Source organism: Corylus avellana, chromosome ca5 (assembly GCF_901000735.1).
Source record: "Corylus avellana chromosome ca5, CavTom2PMs-1.0".
NCBI classification, from domain to species: Eukaryota; Viridiplantae; Streptophyta; class Magnoliopsida; order Fagales; family Betulaceae; genus Corylus; species Corylus avellana.
Genome location: NC_081545.1, coordinates 30,958,697 through 30,984,335, shown reverse-complemented (window position 1 = coordinate 30,984,335; position 25,639 = coordinate 30,958,697). Strand labels below are relative to the sequence as shown.

Below are 25,639 nucleotides of genomic sequence, written 5' to 3'. Positions count from 1 at the left end.
AACGTGTAAATTTGGTTGACAATTGTTTTTTTTTTTTTTTTTTTTTTCTTTTCTTTTTTTAGCTTGGTTCTATAGAACTAGGCAATGAGGCAGAAAATGACTAGACGAATGAAAGGTGATCAACTGTCATCTGTTCGGCTTGATTGGTTACTTAAGTTAGTCGGGTCAGGGTTGATGGGCAGATTGCATTTATGGGTACAAAATATTTTACTAAAAGATGGATATTGGATACCAAAATGATGCAGAGTTTATTCATTAGTAGTTGAAGCATTTTTTTTATTAATTATTTTGATTATTTTCAATGAATAAGCTCCACATCATCTTAGTACCCATTTATTGAAAAATAAAAAAAAATAAAAAAAGTTAGTATTCCTCGTAATTTTCACTTTGCAAGAAGCTAAACAATCTTTTCTTTTTTTTTTTTTTTTAAAAAAAAAAATCTCTTGAATTTGCAAGGTTATGAAGGAAGTTACTTGAATAACAGAAAAGAAAAGAAAAAGTAAAAATAATTCTTTCATTTTTCGCAGAAAAGCTATAGATTCTCTTACCAACTGCTTTCCTGGAGGAATTTTTCTTTTTCTTTTCAAATATCACCAGGAGAAATTCTAAACAATTTCCCAAAACGAACTTTTCCTGTGAACAAGTCGATTACGAATATGGTTATAAAAAGTAAAAAAAATTAAAGAAAAAAAACTTTATTTTATTTTCTTAAGAATAATTTTTTTGTTTACAAAATTATGTTATTAACCAAATTAAACACTTCTTCAACAGCATCATTGGATCCGCCCATGAGGTCGGTTTCGTGGGCTCCTTTGAAAAGCTTCTCGGTATGCATTGGAAAGAGGCAAGATTTACTACTTTATTTCAAAATTCTCAAGATTCAATTTAAAAGTTTTTTACTTTTTCTGGAACGTTGTAAAACATATGTCCACTTTCTGAAAGTAAAACTTTTTAACTTCTTCAATCTCGTATATGATATATTATTCCTAGGTAGGTGACTTTGTTCCTTTTTGTTGAAGTATTATTCTAGCAAAATCTTGTAGCACAGTATGCTCCACTCAAACAATCTACTACGTACGTGGCATATAATCAAAGAGCTAGTGCACAGTTACGATACCAACACGTGGCAAACAACCATGAGGAAACCTCGCATTAAAATGAGTCACCATTCTCAAATAAAAATAAATGTCGAGTGTTTTTATGGTCTTAGGTAAATATTATTTTTTAGCATTTAAAAAAAAAAAAAGTTATTGCCTTTTTTCTCCCTAAATTTTCTCTGTTACATTTGTCTCTCATAATACTCTCTTGTCTGGATTACACTACCAGATGACTGGAATCTATGCATACATGTCTATGAGATAGATTAAAATGACAGAAACCTCTGCTAGAATTCATTTGTTTCATGCCAGAAAAATTCGTTCTCTTGCCTCTCTCAAGGATATTCAGTTTTCATAGGATTACTAGGTAAACAAGTAGATACAGCGGTTAAAATGCATGTGCAAATGACTGGTCATATTGTAAGAGGTAGTAGTATATGATGTATATTTAAGACCACAGCTAAGGCTCTCTTAATGGGGACAAAGTTAGCAATTTAAGTTGCTGGTGGAGATAACCTCTATTCCTTCTTCCCACTGAGAATGAAAGGCACAGTCTTCAGAGAAGTTGTTTTGAATTAATTATTCTTTCTGCTTAAACGATGGCCGAGGTAATTTAGAAAAGTAGCTGGAGTAGATTCATTAATCCTATCATTGAAGTGATGCTTGAAATGATTGTAATGGTTTGAGATACTTTTAGTGTTCATAATTTTCTTGTTACCTAAATTAGAGCTCATTGTGGTCTTGCTTGCTTATTTTGTTTGAATGTAGGTGTTTTGTTTCTACAATGGTATGATATGTTGTATAATGTGTTAAATACCTCCGGAATGCTTCATGATGGCTTTGGGACCTTCCCACTTAGCCACTTAGACAAACCTCTTTTAGTTTCTCTTGATCATTGATTAAACGTGTAAATTTGGGTGGCATTTGGTTTTAATTTTTATTGGTTACTCTTGATCATTGATTAAACGTGTAAATTTGGGTGGCATTTGGTTTTAATTTTTATTAGTTATTTTTTGAGCTTGGCTCTATAGAATTAGGCAATTAGGCAGAAAATGACTAGACGAATGGAAAGTGATCAACTGTCATCTGTTCGGCTCTATCGGTTACTCAAGTTAGTCGGGTTAAGGTTGATGGGTAGATTGCATCTATGAATCATCATCAGTTCAGTCAGTCCTCGGAACCTAGTATATACGGACTCAAGGGATTGATGCTCGCCCCTACATATAACTTCAAACGCACTTTGATTGACTTACATTGTTTTGTTTAAAGATCAACTTAATTGGTGTCTTGAACTTGATTGCCTGTGAAGCTTTGGAATATGAATGATGAATTCTGCAATCTAGAACTTGTTGCAATTTTTTTTGGGTGCAATTGTATCAAATTTAGTCAAGGCGCGCGAAGAATTGACTACTTATTGCTTCTTCTTCTTCCTTTCCTTATCTATATGTCTTCTATATCCCTGTATTGTTAGTTCTCTAGTCCATTTTTGGATTGTCCAAAAAATATAATACAATTTCAATACTAACTTTCGTAACTCTTTATTTTATTGAAATACTATATTATCTTTATGAGATATGTTATGGGTACCAAAGATAAATACCAACAGGATGCAGAGCTTAGTATCCCGAGTAAGAAGTATCTCTAGGAGCATTTCTTACTCTGCATGGAGCTAAACAATCTAAAAAAGAATTTTAGTTCTCTTGAATTTGCAAGGGTTCTGCAGGAAGTTACTTGAATAACAGAAAAGAAAAGAAAAGAAAAATGTAAAAATAATTCTTTCATTTTTGGCAAAAAAGCTATAGATTCCCTTATCATTGCTTTCCTGGAGGAATTTTTCTTTTTCTTTTCAAATATCACCAGGAGAAATCCTACACAATTTCCCAATACGAACTTTTCCTGTAAACAAGTCGATTGCGAATATAGTTTAACTTTATTTTATTTTCTTAAGAATGTTTTTTTTTTACAAAATCATCTTATTAACCAAATTAAACACATCTTCAACTGCTAATCATGGGATCCACCCATGAGGTCGGTTTTGTGGGCTCCTTTGAAAAGCTTCTCGGTATGCCTTGGAAAGAGGCAAGATGTATATTTTTTTAAAAAAAATGGGTGAGAAAAATAAGGAATTGTTTTTTTTTTTTAATTTTTTTTAGAAAATAATATCCATTTAAAAGCTAGAAAACACCAAAAGAACACTTAGCATTTCTAAAAAATAAAATAAAATAAATAAATAAATAACTATTGCCTTTTTTCTCCATCTCTCAGGGTTGGCTAGCATATTTTTAGTGACTTTCCTCCTGTTTTGCAAAGAGTATTGTTGTCCGGTAGGCTATACGAAAATGTTTCCCTTGTTTTGGCCACGTTTATTATTATTATTATTTTCTAACCTGGGCACGTTTATTATTGGGCATTGTATATTTATTAGGTGATGTTAATTCTTTTCTAATGACTGACATGAGTCCAACTACATTTCTCATACGAAGTTGTAAAACAATGATAAATATAGAATTATTAAAAAGTAGAAGGAAACCAAAACCAAAAGTGACGATGGATATGATGCAATTGCATCATCTTCGGGTACACAAGGTGTGAAAGCATACAAGCAGGTCTCCTCTTTCACATCTACAAGCAAAGCTAGGGGCTAATTCGCCTAGAAAACCTGGAGGAGGGAGGGGGGAGAGTACAAATAAATAAATGAATCAGGCAACCAATAGGCGTACGTCTTGTTCAACAAGTCAACAAGGTTGAAACCAATTCCTACTATTAGTGATGAAGTTGAATGTAATTTGAATCCAGAAGTGTTCACGAGTCTTTTCACATTTTAAAGAGTGTAAACTGTGTAATGCGTATAAGAGTGCAAAAGCGGATATAACTCTAAACCAAATGTATCCAATCGCCCGTCCCAAGAAACTAAATTTGGCTTTAGCACATATCAATTGTTCGGGGAAATAAACGATTTGAGAATTTTTATCAGGAATACATTAATATATATATTTGAACTCTACTCTAGCATAATAGTTTAAGCTAATTAGTTTTGTGGTATCAGAGCTATTATAAAAATTATAAACCTAGGATTAGTCTAAATAGAACGTGAAGCAAAACCAAAAGTGACTATGGTACCCCAATATATATATATATATGTGAAAGTATTTATCTTTGGGTACACAAGATGTGAAAGCATACAAGCAGGTCTCCTCTTTCACATCTGCAATCAAAGCTATTTATAAGAGAAGGCGAGGGGCTTAGCCTAGAGGGGGGTGGCAACCAATAGGAATAGGTCTTTTGATCTACCTCAGAGCTCCCATGTACGTCTAGATGTCCTTTTCGTTTCCCATAAAGTGTGAGTTTCAAAGTAGTATATATGTATAAAAAGTGGTAAAGAGTCCCGAAATCCTCAAACATTGCAAAACAACTTCCAAGGTTTAAGATTAAGAATCTCTTCTTCTTCTTCTTCTTTCTTCTTTCTTCTTTCTTCTTTCTTACAACCGAAGTTTGTTTATTCTCTGCTTCTGTATTACTTTTAGTCCCTGATCAACCAGCTTAATACTTACTTGACTTGTAGTCAACCTCTTTTTCTCACTTTGACCTTTAATTTGTTTGTAGGTCCGCCTGCTTTTGATGGTCTTTATTAAGATACATCGACTATATATGCATGATGATAGCTGTGTCTACCTTTCTTTAGTTTGCTAGCTACATTTACAATTGGGTCACTTTTTACTATCTACCTATTTCCTTCAGTGGTAAGTTTTCTTTCATTCTCTCTCTCTCTCTCTCTTGCCCCATAATCATGCATTATATTATGATGATGATGATGAGAAGTAGTAGTGTGTTTTAGCAGAAGAAATGGATCAGAAGACGAATGCCAAGAAGGAAGAAATTGATGGTAGAAGCTTAATAGACTTGGTGTTCTCTTGGTCTCTCCGGGATGTTCTCAACAAAGATGTTTACAAAAACCAGGTTTTTTTTTTGTTTCTTTCTTTCATTTCAATACTTATTTTACATTCATTTTTAGAATACTAAGGACTGACACATTTATCATACATGAAATAAGAACAATCTAAACATATATAAATCATGCTAACATATCGATCGTCCTCAAGACTTCTATTTTTTTATTAGTAATTAATATAAGGTTCATCATGCTAAACTGAGTTGTGTATATATATATATATGAAACCCAGTGCTTTTTTATTAGTAATTAAATTCCTTGTCACTTGTCACAACATATATATATATATATATATATATATATATATATATATATAGGAGACTAAGGAGAGGCGGCAACAAAATTGAAACCCAATGGAAGTAGGAAAAAATATGCTGGCCCATCCCATGTGTGTTGACTTGAGAAATTCAAGTCACTCACGCTACATTAATATATGTATATTTCCTCACGAGTCAGGAAAAGACATATATGTTCAACTTATTTTAATGATGGAGATGCAAATCTTATATAGTAGCATCTAACGGTCCATATTAAATCATTGAATCGAACGATCATAACCCTCCAAAAAATAAGTCATGATCTATAGTGCCATATAGCGGCACAGCCCACTGCTACACACATGTGCTAGAGCATACACAAGTGTGTACACTCAGGTATTGTTTAAAGTGATAACTTGGTGTGAGATGACATTATAAATACTCGCATTATTTTCTCTCTTTTTCATGTAAGACTCTCCTTTTTCGAGACTCTTTAAATGCCGTCCATTGTAAAATGTTTCGAAACCATAAACATAAAATAATCATATTAATTATGAAAACTTTTTAACACTTTCATTAGGTATAAATCAATTTATTTATTTGTATGTATATATGTTTTAATTTTCCATTCAATGATGTACAAGTTGCTTAGGCAAGCATGTGCAGACATTTCCATTAATAACTGTGGCATCATTCACTGACAGGTGAAAAGGATTCCAGATACATTCTCTTCAGTGACAGAATACATGCAGTCATTCATTCCTCCCTTAATTGAGGAAACACATTCTGATTTGTTGTCAAACGTGAAAGGAGTGTCTCGAGCACCTACTTGTATAATATATTCTGTTGAGAAATCTAAAGAATTTAAACCTCCCAAAGACTTGTTTTATGAAATTACATTGAAGCCAGCTGCAGATACTAGAAAAGATGTAGGAAAATATGAACCTGAGGTTGGTGATCTTATTGCATTGACAGATGTTAGACCAAAATGCATTGATGATTTGAACAGGCCCAAAAGATCTTATCTTATTGCTTATGTTCATGGGACAAAAAATGAAACTTCTGATAAGATCCCCATACTGGCATCAAAGCCCATTTTCACTGAACAAGACATGTACAAGTACAAGAAAGAAACACCATTTGGGAACAAGAAAGAAACACTTTTTGCAGTTTATCTTATGAATATGACTACAAATGTTCGTATATGGAAAGCACTGAACCCAGAGCCGGAAGGGGCAAACACAAACATTATTAAAACAGTACTGCGACCCAATTCAGCTGTAAGAATTTTAACTCATTTTGTTCTTCAATGTGACACACATCGTGACTAACATTACTGATGCATTATGTATTTATTCATAACAGGATGATGAAAATTGTATGACTTGCTTTTCTAATGGAAAAAGCAGCCCTGCCCCTTCTGATCTACAGGGGATGATCAACTCTTGTAATCTAAATGACTCTCAAGAAGCTGCGGTTTTAGGCTGCATTGGTATGAGAGACTGCAACCATCAGAATCCTGTCAAACTGATATGGGGTCCTCCAGGGACAGGGAAAACAAAGACCGTTGGTGTGTTATTACATGCCCTCCTTAAAATGAAGTGCAGAACATTAACATGTGCTCCAACTAACATTGCGGTTTTGGAAGTTGCGACACGGCTGCTGAGGTTGGCTAAGGATTCGCTAGAGTATGACACATACGGGCTTGGAGATATAGTTTTATTTGGTAATGGCGAGCGAATGAAGATTGATCATCGTGATGATCTGGTTGATGTATTTCTTGACTATCGGGTTCATGTGCTTGGGAAGTGCTTTGCTCCTCTATCTGGCTGGAGAAATGGCTTAGAATCAATGATATCTTTGCTTGATGACCCTACATCGCCGTACAAAATATACTTGGAAAAAAGAAAGGAAGAAAAAGGGAGGAGGAAAAAAGAAAGGAGGAAAAAAGAAAGGAAGAAAAAAGGAAGGGAGGAGGGAAAACAATAAGGGGAATGATGATCTCAAAAAGGTTGATGATGTTCCTTTGACATTTGAGGAGTTTTCAAAGAAGAGTTTCTGTTCAATTCATGAGCAACTGAAGTTTTGTATGGTTAATTTGTATACGCACTTACCAACTTCTCTTCTACCGTTAGAGGTAGTGAAAAAGATGATGGGAGCTTTGAATTTGCTTCAATCTCTCGAAACTTTGTTGCGTGGTGTCAGTGTAGGAAATGAAGGGTTATTAAAACAAGTTCTAATAATTTCCAAGACACAGGAAGCAGTGTGGATTGCCTTCACAAAGTTGAATATGAGAAAGAGTGCCTTCGTCTACTAAGATATCTGCAATTATCTCTGCCATCCTCTGTTCCAGATATAACAGAAAATTATTCAATAAAAAACTTTTGCTTGGGAAATGCATGCCTAGTGTTCTGTACTGCATCAAGCTCTTCTAAATTACATGCAGAAGGAAATATACCATTGGAATTCTTAGTTATCGATGAAGCTGCTCAACTGAAAGAATGTGAATCAGCTATTCCTTTACAACTTCCTGGTCTCCGCCATGCTATTCTCATAGGTGATGAGAGGCAGCTCCCTGCTATGGTTAAAAGCGAGGTTAGAGTGTTTTATCCTTGGTTCTTTGGTCTTTGCAAATTATGAACATCTTCCACTTTGTTTAACATGTTTTGAATGTGCACTTTTTAGATATCCGACAAGGCTGAATTTGGAAGAAGTTTGTTCGAAAGACTAGTCATGTTGAGGCACCAGAAGCACCTTCTTAATGTCCAGTACAGGATGCATCCATCCATCAGCTTATTTCCAAACACAGAGTTCTATGACAAACAGATTTCAGATGCTCCAAATGTTAAAGAAAGAGAATACCAGAAGCGTTTCCTTCAGGGCAACATGTACAGCTCCTACTCTTTTATAAGTATTGCTCATGGAAAGGAGGAATTTGGTCTGGGGTACAGTCCCAAGAATATGGTTGAGGTTGCTGTGGTCTCTGAGATAGTTGAGAATCTTTTTAAACGTATGTTTTATTGGTTATTATCTAGGAAACATTTGCTTTCAGAAAAAGTTATATAGACAAATGATATGAATTCCATTTACCATTTCCTGTTTTTGTGACAGAATTCTGTGACACAAAGAAGAATGTTAGCATAGGAGTGATATCACCATATAAGGCTCAAGTTTCTGCAATTGAAGAGAGGGTCAGAAAATACAACAAGTCTAACAGTGGCTTCACTGTGAGTGTTCGCTCTGTTGATGGGTTCCAAGGAGGTGAAGATGATGTAATAATTATCTCTACTGTAAGATGTAATGGGAATGGATCAGTAGGTTTCCTTTCCAACCGACAAAGAGCAAATGTGGCACTGACTCGAGCAAGGTATTACTTGTATATATATATAATATTGTGTTAATTTTGTCGGTTTTGCGAATTAAAATTTGGTTACTGTTTCATTCTTTAGGTATTGCCTTTGGATTTTGGGGGATGGGGGTACTTTACTCAAGAGTGACACTGTTTGGAAGAAACTAGTCCTTGATGCCAAGGAACGTGGGTGTTTCTATGATGCCAATGAGGACAAGAACTTGGCTCAGGCAATTACTGCTGCCTTGGTGGAGCTTGAACAGCTTGATATTTTACTCAATAACGGCTCTCTTCTGTTCAAAGAGGCTATATGGAAGGTGCATGCAATGTTTTGGTTGTTCTATTAGCATGCATTATATAAGACAGATGAAATTCACCTATTGATTCAAGTGAATCAAAGGCAAAAACTAGAAATATGACTATATATAAAGATTTAGTATTAAGGGGTTTACATAGTAGAGTCTTTGAATTTTGATTTTGTAATGGGTTTGAACTGATATGAATTTTTATGATGACATTACCATTTCCTTAATAAAATGCAGGTTTTCTTCAACAATGATTTCCACAAATCTATAGCAAGGACTAGCAATGCAGAGATTCGTAAGGAAGTGATATCTCTTTTGGCAAAGCTTTCAAGTGGTTGGCGTCAGACCAATGAGAAGAGAAACCTCATTGTCCATGATGGGACTTCTTCTCAAGTTTTAGAGATTTACAAGGTGGATGAGCAGCTGAATCTGGTTTGGACTGTTGATATTCTCAAGGAGGATTCACATCACATTCAGGTTATGAAGGTTTGGGATGTTGTCCCATTATCTGACATACCAAGACTAGCAAAGCAGCTTGACATCTTATTTGGAAGCTATACAGTGGATAAGATGCATCGCTGCAAACACACATGTGTTGAGGGGTATGAGCTTATCTGAATTTGCTTTTAAATTTAATACAATTATCTAGTGTATATCAGCTAATATGTATATGTTGTTCTAGTTAAACTTAAACTCTGAATCCGATGAATGCAAAAGTCTGTTATCAAGTAGTGTTTATGCCATAGGCCTGCAGAATTAGGGAAGGAAGATTGCAGCAAATATTGAATTCACTGTTGTGTATTCTAACTTAATGACTACAAAGGGTATGAATATGATATTACTGTGTCATACCAAAAGATGAATATTAATTTAATTTATATTCTAATACATTGTTCGTCTGTTTGAGTTTGCTGCAGGAGTTTGGTTGTTCCAAAGAGATGGCCAATTGACTCAAGTTGTGGTCCTGAAGCCAATAGTATGTGGCACCTCTCAAAACCATTATCCTCACTAAGTTTGAAGGATGAGCCAGAAACATCAACCACAACTCATAGGTGTGTGAAACAAATCTACTGGTCTTAAATTTAAATTTTAAGCATTCTTGACACAAGGAAATTTATCTTCTGCAGAATCACTTTGAATAAAAACAGAAATTGATTTTCCTTCCTTTATTCAAGCTGTATAGTTGTTGTTTTTCTAATTCCAAGCAGTAAAAAAACAAAACAAATATATTTATGATCTATTTTCTTTCAAAAACTTAAGATTATATATCTGAATGTCAGAAATCCTTTCAAGTCTAGAATGAAGAATAAATGGGAAGATGTTGGCTTGAAGAAAAAGTCGGAAAGGTGGTAAAATGACTGATGAGGTAAGATTGCTTTAGTTTATTTATTTAATTCGAATTGGGTTTGCATGCATAGTTCTGAAATACATTTTCTTCTTCAGATCATGATCTTGCGAGTCTGGTAATTTGGGGATCTTTGGAGGGGTTTTGAGAAGAGTTTAGTATTAACACTTTCAAGCATGATAAAATCCAGGTGCTTCTTCTGGTCCTCGTATGACTTTGTAAGAATGATTGTAACTTGAGGGTTATCCCCCATTTTCTTTTTATAATTTTTTTATTTGGGCGTAAATTTGTAATTTCATAAGAACTCTATTGAAAAAATGGTCAGAATTTGTAGCAGAGATTATTTTCAGTTCTATAAAAGGCCCTCCGGAGACAGTTTTACTTGTGTTGGTTCCAAAGTACTCAATTTCCTTAATGACTGCACTAGTTCCGTTCTAAATGTCTCCAGCTTCCCCTTCCTGCAAGCCGTCAATTAAACACACACTTGTCCCAATCTCACAAAAAGATTCTTTTAGCAGCATTAGACATTGTAGTGATCTTCTCACAATAAAGTGCTTGATTTCTCCTTCAAATCTATGCTCTGCGCCTGCAAGTTTAACACCCATTACCATTAGCACTTACACAAGACATAAACCCATGGTAATACACAAAAAATATGACGCATATAATGAGACTCGCCCAAAGGCTGCAACAATAGTATATATGGAGGGGGAGCTGAGGTGGATACTGTCAAAAGGGGATTTCCTCCTATTTCTATTGTTACCATGAAGATTCTCATCTGGAATATAAGGGGGTTAAATGATCTCTTAAAGCAAGGTGAGGTTAGGAGGTATATTAGGAGAATAAAAGTGTCTCTTTTATGTTTAGTTGAGATTAGAGTCAAATGGGATAAAGCTGAAAAGATTAAGGAGTATGTGGTTAAGGGTATGGATGAAAAGTGGGATGAGGAGAGACCCAGCAATTATGAAATTGAGTTTGGCAATTGTGTTAATCGGATAGAGGTCCTGACCTGGATGGATTCTCGGCTGGGTTTTACAAAGCTGCTTAGCCTGTTGTAGGTGAGGAAGTTATTGGTGCTATTCAATCCTTCTTTGTTTTGGGAAAATTGATGGAACAAGTTAACTCAACCATCATTACATTGGTGCCTAAAAAAGATAAATCCTTTCCAGCCTATATCTTGTTGTAATGTCATTTATAAATTCATTCATTACCAAGATTTTGGCTAATGGGTTAATTAAGGGGCTGGATGGGATTATAAGTTCTCATCAGAGCCAAATTATCAGCTGGGGAATTCGCAAAGGTATTCTACATTAATAGTAGGCTTTCTCTGCCTAGTGATTATACAGAATTCTATTTTGGTTTTGGAAATAGCTTAGGCTATATACTGTATAGGTTGGTCTTTCATCTAGTTTATGGTAAGGATGGAAGTCGTGAAGATAAAGAGAGAATAGAATGCATACCTTAGGTTAGGGTTTGTCATTAATATGGGCTTGATATTTTTTAAAAGCTTTACATGGGGCTTTTATGGGCTTGATAATTGTTATTCTTCCATCGTACTACCTACGGCTACATCCCCATGGTTAAAAAGGGAAGTTGTCAAAGCGGGCTCACCGGAGATGGCTTCCCATGTCCTGTGTAGGGCCTTTCTGGTAATTGGGCTTGAGGCCAATGTTATTGGGCCACTCTTTTTGGCACTAACAAAGTTGAATGGTAATAATTGGGCATTAATACTAATATTTGTAAACTGAATTGTAATATGAAAAAATGCATATATATTTATAAAAACTTTAGCCAATACAAATAAATTGAAGAAAAATTACAAAATATAATTGAATTAAATGATATTTTATTAAAAATAATAGAAATTAATTGTCTTTAATTACCTTAAAATAATGTCAATAGCTGGATATATAGTGGACACACGATGTCAATTTAGCATTTTTAAGAACATTTCAGTGCTCAAAATGAATGAATGTAACACACATTATAATCCACAAGCTATGGCTTCCCTTCCCTCCTGATCTCCATCGCCCACAAATGTGGGGAGGTGTGTGGGCGATGGAGAGGAGGGAAGGGAAACCATAGATTTGGTTTTCAAGTTGCAGACAAAAGAAAAAGAAGAAGAAAAAGTTAGTAGTAGAAGAAGAATGAGGGAGAAAGAGCTAGGGAACAGGAGGCTGAGCTCAAAAATATACTCTGGGAGTGGGAACATGCATGGTACTTAATTATATATATACCCAATTTTACTCTTGTTTCTTAAACAATAAATAAAAGTTGCTTGTGAGTTGTGTTAATTAAGAAGCTTAGAGCGTTCGTTAATAAACTTAAAAAGTACTTTAAAAGTTTAAAAATTGTCAAAACTCACTTTTAGAAAAAAATTTAGGGAAAATTACAATTTACCCTCTCAAAGTTGACAGCGTTTTTCAATTCGAACACTAAAGTTTCAATTTTTGCAATCCACCCCCACAAAGTTTTAATTTTTTTTCAATTCGACCAATATTATTCCAAAATTCTCATATTGCCCCTAATTTTTATTTTTATTTTTTATAAAACAAAAAAAAACAAAACAAAACAAATTTGGGGGTGTAAAAATGGTCAGATGGCCACCCAGATTTTATTATTTATTTTTTATAAAAAATAAAAAAATAAAAATTAGGGGCAATATGGAAAGTTTTGGATATAATTGGTCAAATTGTAAAAATTTTAAACTTTAGAGAATTGATTGCAAAAATTGAAATTTTGGTGTTCGAATTGAAAAACGTTATCAACTTTGAAGAGAAAAATTGTAATTTTCTCAAAAATTTAAAAATAAAACTTTTTTTCAAAAGCTCTTTTCGGATATAAGAGCTCTATTTTCTAAGAAGAAATGAATTCATACCACATACATGGTATCTAAGACTAGGAATTTGGGTTCTTGCTGACACCCTACGCTAGTTTATTCGAATAAACTGTCACCAGAGAATTCTCCGGTGACAGTTTCTGTCTTTTAGTTATATTCCCGACTACCTTTTCCTTTCTCTTGTACACTTGTTTTTTGTTTAATTACAATGTTGTTCATCATCCTATAGTACGAAAGATAAGCATCCACGTTGATGTTATTAGCATTACATGTTGGTCGTACGGATGGAACAGTGTGTCGAATGGTGCAAAAGTTAAGTACGTACACATTAACTTTTTCATGCACTAGAAATTACTTTAATTTGATTCGAACTTCGTAGTCAATGTCTTCTTAATTTACTCCTTTTTCTCACTTGGGGCATTTGTGTTGTAGGTCATTCTGGTTCTGATGATCATCATTAGCGTCTAGCGATGCATGCATGTGTTGTAGGCAAATTTACTGGTTATGCAGAAATCGCTTAGAAGAAATGGAGAAGACTAATGCCGAGGAGGAAGAACTAATTGCCAGTAGAAGCTTAATAGACTTGGTGTTGTCTTGGTCTCTTGGGGATGTTCTCAATAAACATCTTTTCGAAAATCAGGTTCGTGTGTTTTTATTTTTATCTAAATTTATTATTAATCATATGACATGAGAAGCATGTAAACAAATAAATCATAATAGTCTTTCACAAAACTGCCTTCTCTCTATAATTCCCCTCTCTTTTCATCTAAACAACACTAAGAAGAACTTCAAGAGGAGGGAAGATCTAGATTTAGATCTTCCCTCCTTCCCTTTCATGATAGCAGTGCTCGGCGTCTTCTCTGTAAGCTCCACCGGTCTCCGTTTTTGGCTGATTGCTTTAGATCTAGTTTGTAGTCTCTTCAACCTTAGATCTGATCATTTTCTTCAGCCAAGTCGTGTCTTCCGAATGGATGTCTACGATGTTGTGCTTCTCCACTGCTGCTTGTGGGGGTTTTTGTTTTTGTTTTTTGTTGTTGTTGTTGTTGTTGTTGTTGTTGTTTGTTTATTTATTGTACGTTGTTGTTTTTATTTTATGGTCCTAGCCGTTGGACTGAGGACGTGAATAATATTTTTGGCTTTCGGGTCGAGATGAGAATAGTTTGGGTGTGAGTATTTTGCTCATACCTGGGAAATGGCTTCCTGTGCTCCCAGAGTATGCGTTAGCAAATCTGTTTTATAATCTGAAGATCGGATTGTGATAGCGGATGTTTGACGTCATAGATTGGTTTTCATTATAAGATTTGTTATATTTTCGATTTTTTTATGTGTAATCTTTTAGCTTCGGTTATGATCTTCCAGAACTGTATGTTTTGTGATTATAAGAGCTTTTATGCTTTTGACCACTATTAATGATATCATATTGATTTTCCCTCCCAAAAAAAAAAAAAAAAAATCATGCATGCTGCCATAGTTGTTAAAACTTTTTTTATTTATTTTTTATTATAGTGATATAGTTTCATCAGGTTAAATTGAGAGGCATGAATTGATCTTAACATATGATCTATTCAAACGATTTCAACAATGGGAATTAATCCAAGTCTATGTAAATGCCGATTATAAGCTTATATGTGGAAATGTTATTTAAGCTCATAGTCTGTTTATTCATAATCATCAGGAAGGGCACTCTAGGCATGGCCGGAAAGCAATTAGAAGAGGAATTTTCGCCAATTTTCATGGACCTTGTTGTCACAAATTGAAATTTAGGATCACTAAGGCTCCGTTTACTTCGACGTAAAATTGTTTTATTCGTAAAATATTTTCAGAAAATTCATTTTTCCTGAAAATATTTTCAGTCGAAAACATTTTACAACGTTTACCTTGCACATGGAAAATAATTTTTTTTAATATCTTTTTTTTTTTTAATATATATTTTTTCCAATAAGATCCCCACTAGGACTTGCATGAGACTTGATCGAGACCTGCCCGAGACTTGACCAGGACACGCTCGGGACCCGCCCGGGACCTGACCAGGACCCTTCCGGGACTTGACTGGGACGCGCCCAAGACCTGCCCGGGACCCACCCAGAACTTGACCGAGACCCGCCCGGTACCCCGGAGGGACCTACCCGGGACCTAATCGGGACTCGCTCGGGACTTGATTGGGACCCACTCGGGACCTGACCGGGACCCGCCCGGGACCTGCCCGAGACTTGACTGAGACCTGCTCGAGACTTGACCGAGATCCGCTCGAGACTTACTCGGGACTCCGGCGGGACCTAACCGGGACTTGACCAGGACTCGCCCAGGACTTGATCGGGACCTGACCGGGACTTGCTCGGTCTCGGTAAAGTCCCGGTCAAGACCCGGTTAGGTACCGGTGAAGTCCCGGGCGGGTCCAGTCAAGTCCCGGTCAGGTCCTGGGCAGGTCCCGGGCAAGTCCCAGTCAGGTCCCAGGCAAGTCCCACCGGGGTCCCGAGCAAGTCTTGAGCGGGTCTCGGTCAGGTCCCGAGCAGGTCCCGGTCAAGTCTCGGGCAGGTCCCGGGCAGGTCTCGGTCAGGTCCCGAGCGGGTCTCGATCAAGTCTCGGACAGGTCCCGGTCAAGTCTCGGGTGGGTCCTAGTCAAGTCCCGATCAGGTCCTGGGCGGGTCCCGGGCAAGTCCCAGTCAGGTCTCGGGCAAGTCTCGGTCAAGTCCAGGTCAAGTCTCGGGCAGGTCCCAGGCGGGTTTCGGGCAAGTCCCGCCGGGGTCCCGGGCAAGTCTCAATCAGGTCTCGGGCAGGTCCCGGTCAAGTCCCGGGCAGGTCTTTCCGGGGTCCCGGTCAAGTTCCGGTCAGGTCCCGGGCAGGTTCCGGGCGCGTCCCGATTATGTCCCAGACGGTTCCCGGGCGGGTCCCGGTCAAGTCTCGAGCGGGTCCCGATCAAGTCCCGGGTAGGTCTTAGGCGAGTCCCGGTCATGTCTCGGGCAAGTCCCAGTTAGGTCCCAGGCGGGTCCTGGGCAAGTCTCAGGCGGGTCCTGGTCAAGTCCCAGGTGGGACCCGGTCAAGTCCCGACGAGGTTCTAGGCGGGTCTTGGCAAGATCCATCAATTTAAGAATGAGATGCTCATAGTCGGAAAATGGTTTACGGTTTTGAAAACCGTAAACCATTTTCCTAAAATTAAAAAAAGAATTTTTGGTCAAAAAGAAAATATTTTCCGTTGAACACTATTTTACGTCGAAGTAAACACCGTAAAATACGGAAATCATTTTCTGAAAACCATTTTACGTCGAAGTAAATAGAGCCTAAGAAGTAGAAAAGACCATAATAAAATACTTTAATCACATAAAACACCAAAAAATTTCAAAATTTACATAATTCACCTAACAAGCCTACACCAATAGGTGTTAAAGGATAAATAACATAGTCAAATCTAAAGTAATAAGCTTAAGTTTTTGGGTTGAGAGATACTGTCCCAATATATTATATGTTGGTATCATTAAAGTACTATTGACACATATATATTATATGTTGGTATCATTAAAGTACTTTTCAATGTGTCAATCTCCCTAATAGTACCTATTGGAAATTAATTAAACAAGGTGAAAATCCATTGGAAGTGATGGTCTCTCTAACAATTAACTTCATACATGCTCTTCTTATATTTCCCTCTGCATTCTTGAGATTTGGCACAAGATTGATGGGAACTAATTGCTTTATATATTTCTTGATTTATGTGTACTTCAATTTTTCATTCAATGATGTACATCTTGCTCCTACGTACAAGCATGTGTAGTGTAGATCTTCTCTCATGAGTCATGACATTTCCATTCATAATGCTGACAGGTTAAAAAGATCCCAAAGACATTCTCGTCAGTGACAAATTACAAGAAGTCATTCGTTCCTTCATTAATTGAGGAAACGCATGCTGATTTGTTTGAAAACATAACAGCAGTGTCTCAAGCACCTGCTTGGGAAATAGACTCTGTTGAGATATCTAGAGATTTTGAACCTCCCAAAGACTTGTTTTATGAAATTACATTAGTGGAGAGCGATGAAGATAGTGATGACTCAGAGAGCGATGAAGATACTGAGAAAGATGAAGAAGAAAAAAATGAACCTCAAAAAGGTGATGTTATTGCCTTGACTGATGTTATACCAAAATGCATTGACGATTTGAACAGGCCGAAGAGATTCTATCTTATAGCTTATGTTCTTGGGCCAAGACACATATTGACTGGTACGATCCCGATTCTGGCATCAAAACCCATTTGGACTGATCAAGACGTGCACAAGTACGAGAACAAGAAACAACCACTTTTTGCAGTTTATCTTATGAATTTGATTACAAATGTTCGTATATGGCGTGCACTAAACCCACCGAAAGGGGGAAACACAAACATCATTGAAACAGTACTGCAAGCCAATTCAGCTGTAAGAATTTTATCACATTTTGTTCTTGAATGTCACACACATGCATGATACTATATACGCTTGTCTTTTAAGACTGACATTCCTGATGATGCATTATATATGTATTTATTATTCCAAACAGGATTGCTTTTCTAAAGGAAAAAACAGTCCTGCTCCTGCCCCTTCTTATTTACAGAACATGATCAGCTCTTTTAATCTAAATGACTCTCAAGAAGCTGCGGTTTTAAGCTGCATTAGTATGAGAGACTGCAATCATCAGAATCCTGTCAATCTAATATGGGGTCCTCCAGGGACCGGGAAAACAAAGACCGTTGGTGTGTTATTACATGCCCTCCTTAAAATGAAGTGCAGAACATTAACTTGTGCTCCAACTAACATTGCGGTTTTGGAAGTTACAAAACGGCTGCTGAGTTCGGCTAAGCATTCGCAAGGGTATAACACATACGGGCTTGGAGATATAGTTTTATTCGGGAATGGTAAGCGAATGAAGATTTATGATCGTAAAAAAAAAAAAAAGAAGATTGCTTATCGTACAGAGCTTCTTGATGTGTTTCTCGACTATCGTGCTGATGCGCTTAATGAGTGCTTAGCTCCTAAATCTGGCTGGAGAAATGGCTTAGAATCAATGATATCTTTGCTTGATGACCCTATATCGCAGTACTCAATATACTATGTAAAAAGAGAGGAAGAAAAAAGGGAGGAGGAAAAAAGAAGGGAGGAAAGAAGAGAGGAAGAAAAAAGGGAGGAGGAAAAAAGAAGGAAGAAAAAAAGAAAAGGAAAAAAAAGAAAGGAAAAAAAAAGGAAGGGGGATGATGAGCTCAAAAAGAAGGACGATGATTATCCTTTCACATTTGAGGAGTTTTTAAAGGAGACATTCTTTTCAATTCATAAGCAACTGAATTTTTGTATGGTTAATTTGTATACGCACTTACCAACTGCTCTTCTACCGTTAGATGTAGTGAAAAAGATGATGGGCGCTATGAATTTGCTTCAATCTCTTGAAACTTTGTTGCATGGTGTCAGTGTGCCAAATGAAGGGTTATCACAAGTTGTCAATTTTTTCCTAGTCACAGGAAGCATGAGAGAAGAGTGCCTTGATGTACTAAGAGATCTGCAATTATCTCTGACATCCTCTGTTCCAGATTTAGGTAACTGTTCAATAACAAACTTTTGCTTGGAAAACGCATGCCTAGTGTTCTGCACTGCATCAAGCTCCGCTAAATTAAACAGAACTGAAGGAAGCATGGAATTTTTGGTTATCGATGAAGCTGCTCAGCTTAAAGAATGTGAATCAGCTATTCCTTTACAGCTATCAGGCGTCCGCCATGCTATTCTCATAGGGGATGAGAGGCAACTCCCTGCGTTGGTTAAAAGCGAGGTTAGAGTTTTGTCTTTGCAAATTCTGAACATCTCCCACTTTGTTTAACATGTTTTAATTGAATGTGCACTTTTTAGATATCCGACAAGGCTGAATTTGGAAGAAGTTTGTTCAAAAGACTTGTCATGTTGGGGCACCAGAAGCACCTTCTTAATGTCCAGTACAGAATGCATCCATCCATCAGCTTATTTCCAAACACAGAGTTCTATGACAAACAGATTTCAGATGCTCCACATGTTAAAGAAAGAGACTACGAGAAGCGTTTCCTTCAGGGCAACATGTACAGCTCCTACTCTTTTATAAGTATTGCTCAGGGAAAGGAGCAATTTGGTCGAGGGCACAGTCCCAAGAATATGGTTGAGGCTGCTGCGGTCTCTGAGATAGTTGACAATCTTTTTAAACGTATGTTTTATTGGTTATTATCCAGGAAACATTTGCTTTCAGAAAAAGTTATAGACAAATGATATGAATTCCTTTTACCATTTCCTGTTTTTGTGACAGAATTCCGTGACACAAAGAAGAAGGTTAGCATAGGAGTCATATCACCATATAAGGCTCAAGTATCTGCAATTGAGGAGAGGGTCGGGAAATACAGAAAGTTTGGTAGTGGCTTCTCTGTGAGTGTTCGTTCTGTTGATGGGTTCCAAGGAGGTGAGGATGATGTAATAATTATCTCTACTGTAAGATGTAATGGGAGTGGAAGAGTAGGTTTTCTTTCCAACCGACAAAGAGCAAATGTGGCACTGACTCGAGCAAGGTATTACTAGTATATATATATATATATATTGACCAGATTGAACTGCAGCTGAAAAACGTTTCTAACAATTCTGTCGGTTTTGCAAATTAACATTTGGTCACTGTTTCATTCTTTAGGTATTGCCTTTGGATTTTGGGGGATGGGGGTACTTTACTAAAGAGTGACACTGTTTGGAAGAAACTAGTCCTTGATGCCAAGCAACGTGGGTGTTTCTATGATGCCAATGAGGACAAGAACTTGGCTCAGGCAATTACTGCTGCATTGGTGGAGCTTGAAAAGCATGATATTTTACTCAATAACGACTCTCTGCTGTTCAAAGAGCATATATGGAAGGTGCATGCAATGTTTTGGTTGTTCTATGCCTATTTGATGTCTCTAATATTTTTTCATCATTGACAGATCATCATGAAATTCCCATATAGATTCAAGTGAATCAAAGGATAGAAATATGACTATATATAAAGATTCAGTGTAAAGTGGTAGACATAGTAGACAGTTGGAATTTTGATTTTGTAATGGGTTTGAACTGATCTGACGAATTTTTATGATGACATTACTATTACCCTAATTAAAATGTAGGTTTTCTTCTGCAATGATTTCCAGAAATCTATTGCAAGGACTAGCAATGCAGAGATTCGTAAGGAAGTTATGTCTCTTTTGGCAAAGCTTTCAAGTGGTTGGCGTCAGCCCCACGAGGAGAGAAACCTCATTGTCCATTATGGGACTTCTTCGCAACTTTTAGAGATTTACAAGGTCGATGAGCTGCTGAATCTGGTTTGGACTGTCGATATTCTCAAAGAGGATTCATATCACATTCAGGTTATGAAGGTTTGGGATGTTTTGCCATTATCTGACATACCAAGACTAGCAAAGCAGCTTGACATCTTATTTGGGAGCTATACAGTGGATAAGATGCATCTCTGCAAACACATATGTGTTGAGGGGTATGAGCTTTATCTGAATTTGCTTTTAAATATAACACATTTATCTAGTATATATCAGCTAATATGTATATGTTGTTCTAGTTAAACTTAAACTCCATAGAAACACATAATATGATAAATATAAAAGCGGAACATGGATTAAGGTGGTTCAGCATATAGCCTACATCCACACATCAAAGCCTTGATAGGCTACATATTTCATTCATATATGATCTAAGTACACAACTCTATTTATAAAACTTTACATGTGATTTAAAATATTTCAAATACAAATTTATCCCTTAAATCAGGGTTAACAAATATTATCTAAATCTCTTGATTTAAGAAATACAAAATCAAAATTTATTCCAAATGATTTATATCCTTACACAAACTCTGAATCCGATGAATGAAAAAAGTATGTTATCAAGCAGTGTTTATGCCATAGGCCTGCAGAAATAGGGAAGGAAGGCAAATAATAACAAGATTAATATTATATTCACTTTTATGTGTTCTAACTTATTAACGGAAAAGGGCCTGATACCACTTTGTTAAATCGTCACTTATTTCGAAAGTTTAAGTTAATAGAAATGAGTAAAATTTAATAATTTAATTTATGTTTTAATACACTTCTCGTGTTTGAGTTTGTTACAGGAGTTTGGTTGTTCCAAAGAGATGGCCAGTGGACTCAAGTAGTAGTGGTCCTAAAGTCGATAGTATGTGGTACCTCTCAAAACCATTATCCTCACTTAGTCTGAGGGATGAGTCAGAAGCATCAACCGTAACTCAAAGGTGTGAAATAAATCTACTGTTCTTAAATTTAAATTTAAGCATTCTTGACACATGGAAATTTCTTCTGCATAATCACTTTAAATAAAAATAAAAATTGATTTTCCTTGCTTTTTTTCCAATTCTAAGCAGTAAAAAAATATGTTTATGATCCATTTTCTTTCAAAAGACTTAAGATTATATATATGAATGTCAGATCATTTCAAGCCTAGAATGAAGAATAAATAGGAAGATTAGGGGTGAAATTTAAAACCGCCTAACCGCAACTGCTAACCGCTTTTAAAAGCGGTTAGTAAAAACCGCTAACCGCCTAGGCAGTTGTGGTTGCGGTTGCGGTTAGCGGTTAGTGGGTTTTTGGAAACCGTTAACCGCTAACGGCTTTTTTTAAATATATATATATATAACAAATAAGTTGTTGTAGTATAGTGGTAGTCGTTTGCATCTTTCATGCGCTCTCTCAACTCACTGTCTCTCCTCGCCAAGCAAGGTAAGTTTAGTAACTTGATTTTGATTTCGGTATGCTTACAGCATTTACACAAGAATGTGAGGTTAAATGTTTATTGTTTGATTTCTTTATCTTCTTCTCAGGTGGCTGTACAGGAACCTCAGCAGTGTGCCAGGCTTACAAGAACTGTATGGCTTACAAGAACTGTATGTAGCAATATCTCACCATTTGGAATTTATTTCAATATTTCAAGTACTTAGTTTTTTATTTTGGGATTTCTTCAATTTCTTGGATTTCTGTTTCAATCTGCACATGATTAGCATATAGGGGTACATTATGATTGTTTATGAATATCATAGGGTTACATTTCATCACATTTGGGCCCAAATTTCATCCCAATTAGATTTGGGGGTTTGATAGAATTTACATATCATGATTTTTTTTTTAATTTATTTATTTAAATCCAAGTTTCATATGAACTGTGTGGTGATTAATCTGTTAGATTTGTGTTCATTAGGTCGATTTCTTTTTATTTGGATTTTAGTTTCTCTGATAGATTTGGTTTTAGATGTTGGAATCACATAGAGATAAAAAATCGATGGTTCCGTTTTCTTAGTCCCTGCAACACAGATGCATAATAGGTGTTTCTTTGTTGGATTTCTTTTTCTTGTTCTGTTTTTTTGTTGTTTACATGTTGTGGCTTGAATTAGGACTTAATATTATGTTTTAGTGATTAACTGCATGAAGCTTTGTTTTGATAGAGGCTTTGTTGGCAGATCAACAAGCATTGGATCAGCAGAGACTGAAGAAAATAGCAGCTAATTATTATGGCTAAGGGATATATGTTTGAGTCTTCATGAGATGAAATTAAGATTGCTAGTAGATTATTTACAAGGTTTTTGAAAATTTTATTTGTATGTTGAAATGCATTCATAGTAAACTAATGTAAATTTGTGGAGTATTTTAGATTTTATTATTATTATTAATTATTATTGGGCTCCTTTGGGCTAATTTGATGCTAAAATGGCCCTGAAAAGACAAAAAGATGGAAAAAAAAAATGTTTAAAGTGAGCCCAAAATAATTCTCAAAACCGGCCCAAAAAAAGCCCAATAAAAAGGCCCAAAAAAGCGGTTAGCCAGATACAGTTAACCGCTATCCGGTTCGCAGAGGCAGTTGCGGTTAGCGGTTTTAGCCACTAACCCAACCGCTATTTCACCCCTAAGAAAGATGTTGGCTTGAAGAAAAATTCCTTATGAGGTAAGGATCCTTTAGTTTATTTTTTATTTTTTTAATTAAAATTGGATTTGCATGCATTATTTCCAAGCCATCTTTAATTACTAATCACCATATTTTTTAAAATATGTTTGTTATACGACATCAAGCTTTTAACATTTTCATGATTTATCTTGGCATCGTAACTTGAGGTTTATCCCTCTCTATATAGTTTATTTTGGCATTCTAACTTGTGGTTTATATATACCTCTGTTTCTTTTTCTGTTTTTTTATAACTTTTTATTTGAGTGTAAATTTGTAATTTCATATGAACTTTATTGGAAAAATTGGAAAAATGGCCGGAAACAAGTATTCTTTTTTTGGGCATGTCCACAGAAGAGGAGGGAGGAAGATTCGAATTAGTTACTTCTGCTTCATTAAGCATGGTCCCAGCCGATTGATCTACCTCTTTTGGACATGCATTCTTTTGGTACATATGCATTTGACAGGAATTTATATGTTTATTTGAAATAATATGAATTATTTATTTATTACAAGGTCAAACCACGAGTATCAATTCAACAATTCAAACCACGAGTATCTCATCCCACTGATTTGATTGCATCATACAACTATGGTAAATTAAACCTAATATAGAAAATACTAGGTTTGGTAATGGCCAAATACTATTTATCAAAAAAACATTAACTTTCAACATTTTTATTTTTTATATCACATTAATTACTCTTTATTATTATTTTAATAAAAAAAATTACAAAACAATTTATTTTTTCACTTTTTGCATACAATTTTTTTTTTTTCACGTCAATTAATTTTTGCTTTTTTTTTTTAAAAAAAAAGCCAAACAAATGCCCCGAGACTTTTACCAAAGAGAGCCACGGTGTCCCTTTTTGGCCAAATGATGGATGCATATCGTTTTATCACATTCCTTCCACACACAAAAAAAAGAAAAAAAAAGAAAAAAAGAAAAAAAAAGGGCAAACGATTGATGAGAATGTACCTCCAATGTATATATATATATATATATATATATATATATAGGTCCCTCCTATTTACATTACAGACCACTTCTCTGTATTGCATATGATTTGACAGCCATATTTTTCAATCTCATCAGTCACTTTTACGAAAAACAAAAACTAGTACTTTTTTTTTTTTTTCCTTCTTTCTTCCACTGTCTCACAAAAATTTCAGGCTATCGTCCCATCACCTTTTACCTATTCATAAAATCAATCGTTTTTTTATTTTATTTTATTTTTTCTGAGTGCAGAACAAAGAAATAACAAATTACAATAATGGATTGGACAATCCAAACAAAAAGCACATAAAAACCATCTTTACAGGACAAAGAAACAACAAATTACAACAATAAGCTGGACAACCCAAATAAAAAGTTCCTAAACTACTTAATTAGAATTGGTAAATAGAACATAAGAGGCAATACATCAAATGAATGACATGGGCCTATGATTTCTTTATTTGCTTTGTTTAAGCTAAACAATTATGCTCATCTCCATTAATAAAAAAATTAAAAAAAAAGGTGCAAATTTACTAATAAATTTGTATTGAACTGAGTTTGCCAAGTTATTTCATTCAAATAATATATCTTGGGACCTAGTCCAGATCAAAATGGAGACATGGCCAATGAACAGAAATTGAATTCTCTCCTTATGGATGGCATATTGGCATGTGATATGTCTAATAAATATGATTTCAGAATTATGTTTAATTAATTTTGTGTCATCAAATTATATATATATATATATGCTTTAATTGGAATTCAAACAACGGCATTTTTTTTTTGGTAAAAAATATCATACTTATATATAGCATTTTGATCTAACAACTTAGACTCCATTTTGATCTAATATTTTTCATATTTTTCGGTGTTTGGTGCGATGAAAAATATTTTCGGTTTGCCCAATTTTTTTTTTTTTTAATTTCCGTAAAATAGTTTTTATTTTTGAAAACCGTAAACTATTTTTCGAGTTTGAACTTCTCATCTTCAAATTGACGGACCCAACTAGAATGTCACTGGGACCTGCCGGAATACTTAGGGACCCACCAAAATACAATGAGAACCCCGTCGAGACTCGTCAGGACTCGGCCGAGCTACCGTTGGAACACCTCTAGGACCTAATCGGGACTTGCCGAGACTTGGTCAAAACATTATTGTAATTAAAGTTTAGGGAAAATTTCACAAAGCCCCCATGAATTTCCACGTGTTTTGACATAACCCCGAAAAGTTTAAAAACTCTCAATTATAACCCTCGAATTTCTAATTTGATGTAGTCCACTCCCTCCGTTAGGGTTTGACATTAAAACAAAAGGTAAAATGGATAAAATGACATTTTACATCCCTGAAATTTTTATAAAATTTCAAATTTCTTTAATTTTAAATTAAATTAAAAAAAATCAAGGTTAATAATAATAATAATAAAATTACCCATGCTGGGTGACGACCAGACCCACAACGGGATTAATAATATAATGAAAAAAAAAACATAGTGCACTTAATTGTTGAGTTTTAGCTAGACTTGAAAATGACCTAATTGAAACAGGATC

At 35.5% G+C, this 25,639-nt stretch overlaps 2 protein-coding genes across 3 annotated transcripts; both read left to right on the top strand.

Moving 5' to 3' along the window:
- Positions 1 to 4,710: 4,710 nt before the first annotated feature.
- LOC132180379 (helicase SEN1-like) lies at positions 4,711 to 10,883 on the top strand. Its single transcript, XM_059593179.1, is given in 13 exon segments — positions 4,711 to 4,837; positions 4,933 to 5,054; positions 6,008 to 6,583; positions 6,669 to 7,295; positions 7,297 to 7,594; positions 7,597 to 7,898; positions 7,989 to 8,313; positions 8,415 to 8,670; positions 8,753 to 8,969; positions 9,195 to 9,559; positions 9,875 to 10,009; positions 10,238 to 10,323; positions 10,401 to 10,883. Coding segments are annotated over 11 exon segments (3,288 nt in total). The 5' UTR covers positions 4,711 to 4,837; positions 4,933 to 4,940; the 3' UTR covers positions 10,311 to 10,323; positions 10,401 to 10,883.
- A 2,729-nt stretch (positions 10,884 to 13,612) lies between these two features.
- On the top strand, positions 13,613 to 22,790 carry LOC132180378 (uncharacterized). Of its 2 annotated transcripts, none has more exons than XM_059593178.1 (10): positions 13,613 to 13,781; positions 16,961 to 17,548; positions 17,670 to 18,926; positions 19,004 to 19,328; positions 19,428 to 19,683; positions 19,800 to 20,016; positions 20,263 to 20,627; positions 21,261 to 21,398; positions 21,984 to 22,046; positions 22,617 to 22,790. In XM_059593178.1, exons 1-10 carry the CDS (start codon positions 13,620 to 13,622, stop codon positions 22,660 to 22,662), a joined length of 3,417 nt encoding a protein of 1,138 aa, XP_059449161.1. In that variant the 5' UTR covers positions 13,613 to 13,619; the 3' UTR covers positions 22,663 to 22,790. The 2 variants fall into 2 exon arrangements, with proteins under 2 accessions (XP_059449161.1, XP_059449160.1); XM_059593177.1 differs by having other exon boundaries at positions 22,602 to 22,790.
- Positions 22,791 to 25,639: the final 2,849 nt, after the last annotated feature.

What these genes read in the sequence shown, in the direction of transcription:
- LOC132180378 (XM_059593177.1), top strand. Translation starts at nt 13,620, where the DNA reads ATGTGTTGTAGGCAAATTTACTGGTTATGCAGAAATCGCTTAGAAGAA. An exon ending in AGTTGACAATCTTTTTAAAC is followed by an intron (nt 19,329 to 19,427) that starts GTATGTTTTATT and finishes TTTTTGTGACAG; the next exon opens with AATTCCGTGACACAAAGAAG. An exon ending in TCAAAGAGCATATATGGAAG is followed by an intron (nt 20,017 to 20,262) that starts GTGCATGCAATG and finishes ATTAAAATGTAG; the next exon opens with GTTTTCTTCTGCAATGATTT.